The sequence below is a fragment of the Globicephala melas genome, chromosome X, assembly GCF_963455315.2.
Source record: "Globicephala melas chromosome X, mGloMel1.2, whole genome shotgun sequence".
NCBI lineage: Eukaryota > Metazoa > Chordata > Mammalia > Artiodactyla > Delphinidae > Globicephala > Globicephala melas.
The window spans coordinates 15368580-15381861 of NC_083335.1; the positions used below are offsets into that span (position 1 = coordinate 15368580).

Here is a 13282-nt window from a genome sequence, read left to right on the forward strand (position 1 = left end):
TCAGTATTATATACAGTGCAAATCCAATTTTGTTTAAAAAAATCATGTATACACACATATTCAGGAATTACTGAAAAATGGTTATCTCTGGATAATGGTGATGTAAAATTGTTTCCCTTTTGTTTTTCTGTATTTTATACATTAATTGCAATGAACAAGTTTTACTTTTGCAATTAAAAGCATAATAAACACGTTAGACAAAATATATCTACCTTGATCTGCATTTTCGTCATAGGTGAAATGACATTTGAACATCAGCCAAAGAGATTTTTCCAAGACACAACCAACGTGCTTTCTTCTGATACTACCCAGCTATCTGATAGGAATGTATTGTGAGTATTAACATGAGATTTCAAGCATTCATTGACCACTTTTAACTTGGTTTTTAAGTCTACTTTGGTTATTGTATATACTCAGAAGTATGGTATATTATGAAATATTTTTAGAAGTTTTAAAAAATGAATATCCCAAATGGATACTATAATATTAACTTTAGTTCTTCTCCCCAACACTTATGTGTGACATTAATATATAGTAGACACTTTTTATTTTATATCTTTATTGGATTATAATTGCTTTACAATGGTGTGTTAGTTTCTGCTGTACAACAGAGTGAATCAGCTATACGTATACATATATCCCCATATCCCCTCCCTCTTGAGACTCCCTCCCACCCTCCCTATCCCACCCCTCTAGGTGGTCACAAAACACAGAGCTGATATCCCTGTGCTCTGTGGCTGCTTCCCACTAGCTATCTATTTTACATTTGGTAGCATATATATGTCAATGCTACTTTCTTACTTCATCCCAGCTTCCCCTCCCCCCATGTCCTCAAGTCCATTCTCTACGTCTGCGTCTTTATTCCTGCCCTGCCACTAGGTTCATCGGTACCGTTTTTTTAGATTCCACGTATATACGTTAGCATATGGTATTTGTTTTTCTCTTTCTGACTTACTTCACTCTGTATGACAGTCTCTAGGTCCATCCACCTCACTACAAATAACTCAGTTTAGTTGCTTTTTATGGCTGAGTAATATTCCATTGTATATATGCGTCACATCTTCTTTATCCATTCATCTGTCGATGGACATTTAGGTTGCTTCCATGTCCTGGCTATTGTAAGCAGTGCTGCAATAAACATTGTGGTACATGACTCTTTCTGAATTACGGTTTTCTCAGGGTATATGCCCAGTAGTGGGATTGCTGGGTCCTATGGTAGTTCTGTTTTTAGTTTTTTAAGGAACCTCCATACTGTTCTCCATAGTGGCTGTATCAATTCACATTCCCACCAACAGTGCAAGAGGGTTCCCTTTTCTCCACACCCTCTTCAGCATTTATTGTTTGTAGATTTTTTGATGATGGCCATCCTGACCAGTGTGAGGTGATACCTCATTGTGGTTTTGATTTGCATTTCTCTAATGATTAGTGATGTTGAGCATCCTTTCATGTGTTTGTTGGCAATCTGTATGTCTACTTTGGAGAAATGTCTATTTAGGTCTTCTGCCCATTTTTAGATTGGGTTGTTTGTTTTTTGATATTGATCTGCATGAGCTGCTTGTATATTTTGGAGATTAATCCTTTGTCAGTTGCTTTGTTTGCAAATATTTTCTCCCATTCTGAGGGTTGTCTTTTCGTCTTTTTTATGGTTTCCTTTGCTGTACCAAAGCTTTTAAGTTTCATTAGGTCCCAGTTGTTTATTTTTAATTTTATTTCCATTACTCTAGGAGGTGGGTCAAAAAGGATCTTGCTGTGATTTATTAGACACATTTTTAGAAGTGGGGTTTTGGCATTAGATTAAGAGGTATTAGAGATATACATAAAAATGCAATCTTGGAAAAGAGTCATCTTCTGCCCCATTTTTTCTATCTTGGATTTTTGAGTGCTTTGTTAGACTGAGCATATTATTTAAAAGTGTGCCAGTAAAGCAAGTTTTAATGATCAAAATGGGAAATACAGTGAATGGATTTTTATTACTGTTACCGTTGGTTTTGTTTTACTGCTCTTATGAAACTGCTCTTGTAACTAATGCCAATTCTTTGCTTCACGTATTTTGCATTCATTTGTAGACAAAGCACAGAGATCTCTTGAATTCTGTTATCAATGAGTGGTATTTTCTTTTTCCTAGTCTTTCTTCAGATGCTCTTGATAGAAACAGCAGCAGTGCAGGGTCTTCTCATAATTCACCAGCTAAAATCAGCACTGTCACAAACTCTCCTGTGTTGCCTTCTGATTTTAGTTCTCTATTTATTCTAGCAGATGAGCTTTTAACTAAGTGGTTTACCTATCCCAAGACTCTCCCCAATACAGCAATGGAGAAACAAACGTGCACTCGCTTGATCTCTCTCTCTCTCTCTCTCTCTCTCTCTCTCTCTCACACACACACACACACACACACACACACACATTAGAGTAATAACAGGATTGTATGTGGTATAATTTAGACTATTTCCTATTTATCTTTTTTTCTCAATTTCCTAGAATTCTGTTTATCTATCGAACTTGCATGTCTAATTCCTGGGTATGCCCTTAGAAGCAATGTAGTAATACTTTCAAAGATGTTTTCTAAATAAGAAGTATGTTGACGATACAATCATACATCTTCAAGTTGCTAATGTATAAAAAGATGCTGTACCTTGATTTTTTAAAAAAATAATTGAGAGCTCTATCTATTTATGTGAATAAAAAAATAAATAAAATTATACGTTCTAATGAAATATTATTGTTCCATTAATCAACAGGTAAAATGGTTTTTCAAATTATGTACTGAATATTTATGCTAGTTTTTAATATTTTCAGTAATTGCTAGTTTCCACTTGGTAAGGAAAAATCATCTATCAAAAGCAGTTTTAAAATTAAGCTAGTTATACTGTATTGATCCAAGGATTGCCAATTTTTGACATGAATCCTTAGATGTGTAATTTGTTGGGGAGGAATAGGTAGGGGAAGCAAGATGAATGGAAGCTAATTGAATAGCAAGAAAATAATATGTAATTGGGGCTTCACTCAATTTGTACTTAACCTGGTTATCCCTGATCAATTTTGTACTCTAATTAAGTGTGGAAAAAAGACAATGTGGATAAATTGTGGTGTTTTACATTTCTATGAATTACCTTTTATTCATCATCATGACTACTGATTTGATTAAATATAGGCTTAATATGTTAGGGCTTTTCTGCAGGAACCATGCACTTCCAGTTGTTCCCAAAGGGCTATAAAGGTTTGTTTAAAACCCAATTTTCTATTCAAAAGTCTTAAGGATTTTTTAAATAAGAAAAATCATGTATTAAAAATTTTAAATATAAAGTAAGTGCTTTAGGTAATTGGGGGTAGTATTAGCATTTTGCAAAATAGAAATGTATCTTCATGAAATGAAGTTGAAAATTGGTTTAAATTTCCTCAGCTAATGAAGGTAGGAGTGGCTATCTAAAATATTTATTAAACATTTTTCCTTGTCATTAGAAATAATCAGAATTATGGAAATCTGATGTAGGTATATTCCACATGGGAAAAAGATTGGCATCAAGAATTTTTTGACAATAGCCCTGATGGACTTGATTAGAATGTATATATATGGCAGGGGGAAAGTCTATTCACCTATGAATAAATGAAACTGAATATTTCTGAGATGACTGGAATCATATGGTCTCCTGAAACTGGGATAGGATTCTACAAATTGGCTAAGGACAAGTGAACTATCAATATTGCCTTTGTTACTTAGCTTCTTGCCAGACTTCAGTGGACGAGTTGTGAACATATAAGGGGGCCCTCATGGAATGAGGTGTGATTGCAGTGGTGTTCCTTGCTGAAATTATAGATCAATGACAGAAAAAAAGGTCCCCATGTGCTATCGACACTTCAGCAAAAAAAGTTTTTCAGAATGATCAAGTACAAAGACTAAGGATGGAGAAAGTGAACAATGAGGGTGAGACTACTACTCATTTGTGTGAGGAACTTTCTTCAATAAATCTTGGTAATCTTGGCTATCTCATCTCAATATACTTTTTTTTTTCAACTTAGACAATTTCTTTCACTCTATTTGGTTAGTTTTTATTGTTTTAGCTGAATCCTAGGATGCCACAATCACTATAATATGCTCAGAATTGAGGACTTTGTAGTTGGTTTTCCATTCTGTTACCTTTCGAGCTTGTGTATTGGGGGGCTCCATATCTTAAATGATTTTCCATTTATTAATTTTCAGACCAAAGCAATTCTAACTTTTACATGAGGTATTTTGTGGTTGATTTTTTTTTTTTTTTTTTTTGCTGTACGCGGGCCTCTCACTGTTGTGGCCTCTCCCACTGCGGAGCACAGGCTCCCGACGCGCAGGCTCAGCAGCCATGGCTCACGGGCCCAGCCGCTCCGCGGCATGTGGGATCTTCCCGAACCAGACCACGAACGCGCGTCCTCTGCATCAGGAGGCGGACTCTCAACCACTGCGTCACCAGGGAAGCCCTGTGGTTGATTTTTTTTAATTATGGAAAGACTATGTTTTGTTATCCTAAACATGCCAAGGAATTGTCATGCCAGTTTTCCACAGGGAAGGACATGTATTAGTTTCCTAGGGCTGCCATAACAGAGTACCACAAACTGGGTAGCCCAAGACAACAGAAATGGATTATCTCATAGATCTGGAGGCCAAAAGTCCAAGATCAAGATGTCAGCAGCATTGGTTCCTTCTGGAGGCTTTAAGGGAGAATCTGTTAATGTCTTTCTCCTAGCTTCTAGTGGTTGCCAGAAATCCTTGCCTTGCAGACATATTACTCCAGTCTCTGTCTCCATCATCACTTGGGGTTCTCCCTGTGTCCTTGTGTTTTCACATGGCCTTATAAAGACATCAGTCATTGGATTTGGGGCCCACCCTAATCCAGCATGACGTCATCTTAACTTGATTATATCTGTAGAGACCCTATTTTCAAATAAGGTCACATTAACAGGTGCTGAGGGTTAGAAATTCAACATTTATCTTTTTGGGGACACAATTCAACCCACAACAGGATAGTTTTGGTATTTTGATTGTTCCAATTTTCTTAAATTAGTTTTTTAAATTGTCTATCTTATAACCCATCTTTAAAAAAATATAAGAACAAGAGGTGATCATATTGTACATAAGTGTTCGTATGTCTTCTTCCTATATATTATAAACGTATATATGTGTATATATATGTGTGTATATATGTGTATATATATATATGCTAGTTTTCACATTGTCACTAAGAGGATAAATGAAAATGGAAATAGTTTTTCATATACTTTAAAAGCATCGTTTTTAACCCTTAAATATGTGTTCGTGTTCAATCAAGTATTCTTATTTTACTTATAACCTTATAAAAGAGCAGCACCCAGATACATCCTAACATGAAAACTCACTGCAGTAATAAATTAGATTCTCAGACCAGGGGAAAAATAATATGGTTCTTAAAATTTATAATGACTAAGTCAACTAATCAAGCTTGTAATTTCAAATATATTCAATAAGTATCTAATGAATACTTTCTGTGTACATAAACTATACTTAAAACTGTAGGTTATATGAAGATGAGTGAGATACCATTGCTATCTTTGAGCAGGATAACATAAGTGCAAAAATGATGGTACAAGTCAGTCTAAGATAATATGACTCTAAATACACATATGAAAGGACCTCTGTACTATAAAAGTATGAGAGAAAGACAATATTGAAATTACAGAAACTTAGATCTTAAAGGATTTTAGAAGTCTTTTAATCTACCTCTCATTGCAAGAATCCTTTTAAGAACCCCAGACAGGTTACCTTTTAGCCTGAGTTTGAAATCTTGTGATTTCAAAGTGACTGACTGAACTCCGTCACAGGCCAGTTCATTCTGTTGTTGGACAACTCTCACTGTTAGAAAGCTCTTACATTAAAAATGGGTATGGAGTTAGAATTTGTATCTACGTGGCCTGTTTCACTGGCTCTTTAGAACTGAGGCAAATCGAGTGAGATTTTAAAAGCACACGAGTTAAGATTCTAATTCTGCATTAATCTTTGTCCCTGCCCCTTGAATTATTAGTACTCCCACTACAGGATATTTAATCTCATCTGCTAAATGAATTTTTAAAATTCACCTAGAAGCAACTACATATAAATATCCATGATGAAAATGCATGTATGGTACTTTGAATATCTATGGAGAAAACTAATTACAATTTGCCTGAAGTGTTTTTAAATATTTTAAATCTTAAAAGTTGAGCTTGAAAAATACATCATATAGGTAGACTTCACTCTCAGATAGTTGAAATTGTGCATTTTTAAAAGGCCAGAGAACAATAGGTTACTCTGGTGAAAAGGTAGCTTTCTTTCCCTTAAATTCCATGATGTCTCACAGCATTTCTTAAAATGTGCTTCTTAACCCAAGAGTAAATAAGATTGATTTTTACAAATGTCCACAAGGTATAGGTAGAAAAGAATAGAAATAGGAATCATATAGGAATCTTGGAAACTTGCTCAACTTTCTTGATAATGGGAAATAATGACCCTAGTCTCTCAGAAGAAATGTGTCAAACTGATGCAGTTATTAACTGAATCCCATAAATTGCCCAATAAGCTATTGTATGAAATCGGAGATCTCTGTGGCATTACTGACAGCAAAGCAAATTGGGAACATTGGTTCACACCAACCTTTTAGGCGAGGCAACAGCCTACATTATTAGTGAGTACAGAAGTCAGGAAGCCTGACTTGTAGGTCCAGCTCTGTCACTAGCTCTGTATGACTTTGGGCAGGTCACGCCACCTCTCTGGGTTTCATATTTCCAATCGGTAAAATAGAGTTGGACTAGATATTTGTAAGATCCCTTCTGCCTCTTAAAATGTTATTGATTCTGTAAAAACATCTGCCTTCATCTTTGCTAGCATGACAGCGAAAGTCATGATGACATTAAACTTCAGAAGGCCTTAAGAAAATATTTAGGAAATTAGAGAGCTTTGTACCTAATATTTTGATTCTTTCTGGCAACAAGAAACTCATTTTCTTCAGCCTCATCAGTAGTTTCCTCCCTTCTATGAATTATGCATGCTTTATGATGAAATGTGGAAAGCTCATTTCCCCCTGGTTTCTTGTTTTGTGTGGATAGATGATCCTCTAAGGATTTCCATATTAATAACAAGTTCCCACTGACAAAACACTAATCACAAAATTTTCTTTCTACTATAACTACAGCTTGAGACAAAACAAAATAAAGGTATACTTGGTATATATATATATATATATATATATATATATATATATATATATATTTTTTTTTTTTTTTGCAGTATGCGGGCCTCTCACTGTTGTGGCCTCCCCCGTTGCGGAGCACAGGTTCCGGACGCGCAGGCTCAGCGACCATGGCTCACGGGCCCAGCTGCTCCGCGGCATGTGGGATCTTCCCGGACTGGGGCATGAACCCGTGTCCCCTGCATCGGCAGGCGGACTCTCAACCACTGCGCCACCAGCGAAGCCCTATACTTGGTATATTTGTTTCAAAGAAGCAAAGGAGACAGAGCCAAAAGCAACATCAACTATAAAAAAAGTCTGTCCCAATACACATTTGGAAGTACTCAACTAGTACTAAAAAGCAGATAACCAGCAAAATAGCCTTTTCTTTTTCCTTGATAATTATTATATGGTTATAAGAAAAATTTCTTCCTCTAATTTCAGTTTAGTTGATTTTTTGGCATGACTCGTGTTTGGTAACTCTCCATTGAACACAAATGAAAAAGGACACACTTGAAAGTCGCGAACAGCTGGTCTGTGACTCTGTGCTGAGGAAAGAAATATTTTGAAATTACACTATCCAGCAGAAGAACCTAAATATACTTTTCATTTCTAGTCCCACTTTCCTGAGAGGAAGGGTTTAGTTTGCTTCCTTAGCTAGACATATTAAACTCTGCAGTGGTTTACATCGTCTTATTCTTAGATAATCTTTTCATAAGTGTGAGGTCTTTGGAGAGGAAGGTGCTAAGGCTAGCATGTTCGGGCTGTCAAGGGAAGTTCAGCTAAAACTCCCTTAAACTTGATTTGGAATACATTTCCATGCCACATTGATTAGCAGAGATTTAAAAAATTTTATAATAGACAAGTCTGTTAAGAGTGTGGGGAAAGTGGTATTTGAATTCGCTGTGGTAGATTCCTAATGTCCTTTCTGGAGGAAGTTTGGTAGTATGTATCAAAAGCCTTAAAAATGTGTACATCTTTTGATATAGCAACTCATAGGAATTTTTCTTAGGGAAAAATATAGGACAGGTTGAAATGGATGTTTACTGTAATGTTCTTTGCCACCGTGAAAAACCTAATGTTTTTAACAAATGGGGCTGGGGCAACTGCATATCCACGTGCAAAACAATGAAGTTAGATTCCTACCTTATGCCATATGCAAAAATTAACTCAAAATGGATCAACGACCTAAATATTAAGACCTAAAACCATTAAACTTTTAGGAAAAAAAGGGGGTAAATCTTTATGACCTTGGATTTGGCAATGTATTCTTAGCTATAGCACTAAAAGCAAGAGCAACAAAAGAAAAAAAAATAGATAAATCGAACTTTATAAAAATTAAGAACTTTTACGCATTTAAGAACATTAACAAGACAGTGAAAAGACAACCTATAGAATAAGAAAAAATATTAGTAAATCATATCTGATAAGGGTTTAATCCAGAATATATAAAGAATTCCTAGAACTCAGCAACAAAAAGATAACCCAATCAAAACATGGGCAAAGGACCTCATGAATAGACATTTCTCCAGAGAAGATATACAAATGGTCAATAAGCACATGAAAAGATGTTCAACATCATTAGTTATTAGGGAAATGCAAATAGAAACCACAAAGAGATACCACTTCATACATGAGGATGGCTATAATCAAAAAGACATATGATAGCAAGTGTTGGTGGGGATGCAGAGAAATAGGACCTTTACACATTGCTGGTTGGAATGTAAAATGACACAGCAACTGTGGAAAACAGTTTAGAAGTTCCTCAAAATATTAAACATATAATTATCATATTATCCAATAATTCCACTCCTTGGAAACAAAGACTCAAACAGGTACTTGTATGCCAGTGTTCCTTGCAGCATTATTCATTCACAACAGCCAAAAGGTGCAACTTTTGTCCATCACCAGATGAATGGATAAAAATGTGGTATACCCATACAACAGAATATTATTCAGCCACAAAAAGGAATAAAGTTCTGACACATGCTACAACATGGATGAACCTTGCAAACATTATGCTAAGTGAAATAAGCCAGACACGAAAAGATAAATACTGCATGTCGCCACTTACTTAGAATAGACAAATTTGTAGAAACAGAAAGTAGATTACAGGTTACCAGGGGCTGGTGTGAGGGAGAATGGGGAGTTATTCTTAATGGGTACAGAATATCTGTTTGTAATGATGAAAAACTTTTGGAAATAGATAGTGGGAATGGTACAACATTGTGAATGTAATTAATGCCACTGAATTGTATACTTAAAAATGGTTAAAATGGCAAGTTTGATATAAAAAACAAAAAACGTAGTATTAACACTAAAGGATCAGTTAAGCCAGCACTTATCAGGGTGTTTTATAAAATGTGAATAAGTAAGTGTCCTGAAGAATTAAAGAAGGGAGAGACCGTGGAGAATCTATGGTCAAGTAAGTTTGGGAAACTCCGTTAATTAATTTCTTTAACATTGTGAAAGCCCAAGAAAGGGGATATGGTATGGAGCATATTTAAACTATGTAACCTAAGTTTTCTTTTTTGAGGGTCATCTTGTGGAATTGATGTTATGTAGAATGCCCTTTGGGAAACATTGGATTAAACAAATTACGGTACATTCATTTCATGGAAATCTCTGCACCCATTAAGAATGATGACATGGTCATATATTACTTGATATGGAAAGATGTTTACACTGTATCATGAAGTAAAAAAGCAGTGTGATTAATGGGATCTCATTTTTGTTTTTAAAAGGTATATGCATATATTTTATAGGGATCTATAACAGAAAAAGTTCTTGTAAGGCTATATGCCAAAATGTTTACATCTCTGGGAGATGGGAAGATGCATGATTTTGTTTTCATTTGCATTTCTCTTTGCTTGTCTGTATTTTCAATTTTTTGCACATGGCATATCTGTTACTTGTATAATCAAGAAATAATAGAAGTTAAATATGTTTTAGAAACTCATATGCAGTTATTAATTATGTGAGGGACAGGATAAGAGGATTAGCACTCCCTTACTGCTATTGGATTCTTCACTTACTTCTATTTGAATTTTCACTGAAGGAGAGTCAAAGAGCCTTTCAACTATTGGAAAGTTCTACTCATTCAAAAATTCCCCCAGATATTGAACTAAAATCTGTCTTCCATCCTTTGGTCCTAATTTGTCATAGGGAATGCCACAAAATAGGCAAAGTCTATCACCTCTCCCATAGATGTAGACTTTCAGATGCTTGGCAACAGCTACCATGTCTAGATAGATCTTTTCTCCTCAAGGTTTCCATTCTAGTATTTTATTCCCTGAGATGGTTTCCAGGCCTTGTTACCATCCTGGCCATTAGCCTCCAGTTTGTCAATATCCTTCAAGTGTGGCACCCAGAAGTGACCACAACACTCCACACTTGTTTTTCACATTTCATTAAAAGTTCCTTAAAGATTGTGATATTATTAGATCCCTCTGATTAAAAAAGTAATTTCAGAATATTTCCCAGTGTGGTGTGACTGTACTCTGAATCCTATCCTGAGATTATATATGAGAGATACTCAATTATCTATTTTTCCCATCTTTTAATTTCTAAAGCTATATAGATGAATGAAATATTCCAGATCTGTTCCTCATCTGATCTCCTGCATTTATAAAAACCCTAGTAGAATTTTTTACCAAACACTGAAAGGAGAATGAGAGAGCTTCCACACTGATGGGGAGGGCAAGGGATTCCCTATAGTCTGGCCAAGGAATCTGAAGAACCTCTTGTCCTATACCATTTTCTACTCTTTGTCCCAGTTATTTGGTACCAATTTTTAGATAAGGTCAACCTGCATCCAGATTAATTGGCCTCCTTACTGAGAGGCACCTCACAAGATGACAGTGACAAGCCAGGGTTCATGGTGATGTGCTGGAATATCATTTATTGTCATTGATCTGATCCCAGATCTCCCAACCAACCTAGTGTGTATTGGTCTCCTTTCCAGCCTAATGAATCCTTTCCTTTTATTCCTTTTGCCAATCCTTCCACATGGTAGGCACTATTTAAAAGAACCTGGTTAACTGTATATACCAGCTCCGAATAGCATTGGGCCCAATGCCTTCCACATGTTCCTATGTGCTTAGTTTTTTCAAGAGAGTAATTTCCTAATTGTAGAGACTGCATCTTGGTACACAATTTGCACAGGATACTTAATAGTCACACTTGCTAAGCAGATATAACTTTAAATTTTCAACTTTTGATGAGTTTTCATTTATGCTATTTTAAAAATCAACTCTGTTGAGATATAATTTCCACACTTACTATAAGTTTCACCTATTTAAGCTTGCAGTCAAGATATAGCCACTTCCATTGTCACAGAAAATGTCCACTGACACTTTGTAGTTAATCTTCCTCTACTCCTACCACTGGCTCTAGGTTACCACTGATCTCCTTTTCTTCATCACTACAGATTAGATTTCTCTTCTATAGAATTTCATATATATGTATAAAATCATATAGTATATACTTTTTTGTGTCTGGTTGCTTTTGCTTAGAATGTCCTTGAAATCCATTCATGTTGCTTCCTGTATCGGTACTTAATTACTTTTTATTGCTGAGTTGTGTTTCATTGTATGTATATGGTACAATTCACCTTTTGATGGACATTTGGGTTGTTTCCAGTTGGGGGTTATTACAGATAAAGCTGCTATGAATATTTGTGTTTAAGCTTTTGTGTAGATGTGTATTTTAATTTCTCTTAAGTAAATACCTAGTAGGATTGCTATATTATATGGCGAGTGCATGTTTAACTTTATAAGAAATTGCCGATCTGTTTTCCAAAGTAATTTTACCATTTTATATTCCCACCAGCAATGCATGTTCATTTATGTGCCTCATGTATGTAGTTTGTTTAAATAATATTTTGATTTTGAAATCCTATTTTTCCAAAGGATTTGTTGTGTTAAATGTTGCTTGAGATAAGAAAGCCATCGATGAAAATGAGGAAATATGTTTAAATATTTATTTTATCAAAAATGCTCATCAGATTATATTTGTTTTCAAAGAATTTACCTTGTAGATCTTGGGTTTTGGTATTTGGCCAAAGGCAATTATTCATTACTGTTTAAAATGATCAGCTAAAGGGAATACTTCCTTCAAAAGATAATCCTATTTGATTTAGAAAATAAACTGACGACTTTCTCCAGAGGCTTAATTCATAGATAAATCATAGTCAGTTCAAGAGAATCTATGGCCTGCTAAAGTCTCAGTGACATACTAAATGTGTTTGTAGGCTCCCAAACTCCCTCACCTACTGGCAGAAGAGTCTGACTTTCATAGGGATTTGCCAGTGTCCTGTTGGTTAGGGGGTTGTGGGTACCTGGAAAACTATGAAGCATGGTATTAGCCTTTGGATCTTGGTGACAAGAAAGAAAGAAAGAAAAAAAAAGCAAAACAAAATAGTGGATGTACTTGGTCTATTTCATCATACCCAAGATCCAAGCGTTTACTAGAGCACATGTTACCAAGCAACAGGCTTTGCTAATTTCAGTTTACCAAACAGGAACTCCAGCAGAAGTGCCAGGGTTGTCTGAGTCTTGTCTGGGACTCCTCAAGTGTTGGGCAGGAGAAGGAAGCTATTTGTGTACTAGAAAATGTGGTACCACATTCACCAGGCTATCAACTAAAGGATTTTGCTGTCTCCTTTCCTACATTGTGAAAGCAGAGGTGCTGTACTTGCCTTTAGGGACGTCTATCCCATCGTAGATGGTCTGCAACAAACAGATCCAATACTGTTTTCCTTCGTGACATAGGACCCACATAATATCACATTTGAGGACTATTGGGGGTCATTAGGCAGTGCTTGCTCTATGTCAGAGATATAACCCTTCTGCTCCTAGTTTTTCTGTTTCCATGAGAAGCTTTTCTTCAGTCTCCAATTTTCTCTAAGCTATTTAAATATATTATTATTTACTCCATTCAAAGATTCATTTTCCCTTTAGAAATCAAACATTGAAGGACTGCATTACTATATTATATTGAACTTTTCTTGGTTGTGAGCCTTTCAGGGAACCTGGCTTCATCTGTGTGACTTTATGGGAGTCTCATTATTC

The 13282-nt window shown here is 35.6% G+C and overlaps 1 protein-coding gene across 1 annotated transcript in view; it reads left to right on the plus strand.

Moving 5' to 3' along the window:
- LOC115848390 (PABIR family member 1-like) overlaps positions 1-7452 on the plus strand; it is a 40982-nt gene extending 33530 nt beyond the window's left edge. Inside the window, 2 exon segments of the mRNA XM_060292256.1 lie at positions 236-332; positions 7271-7452. Coding sequence (XP_060148239.1) covers positions 236-239 — 4 coding nt within the window. The 3' untranslated portion in view covers positions 240-332; positions 7271-7452.
- Positions 7453-13282: the final 5830 nt, after the last annotated feature.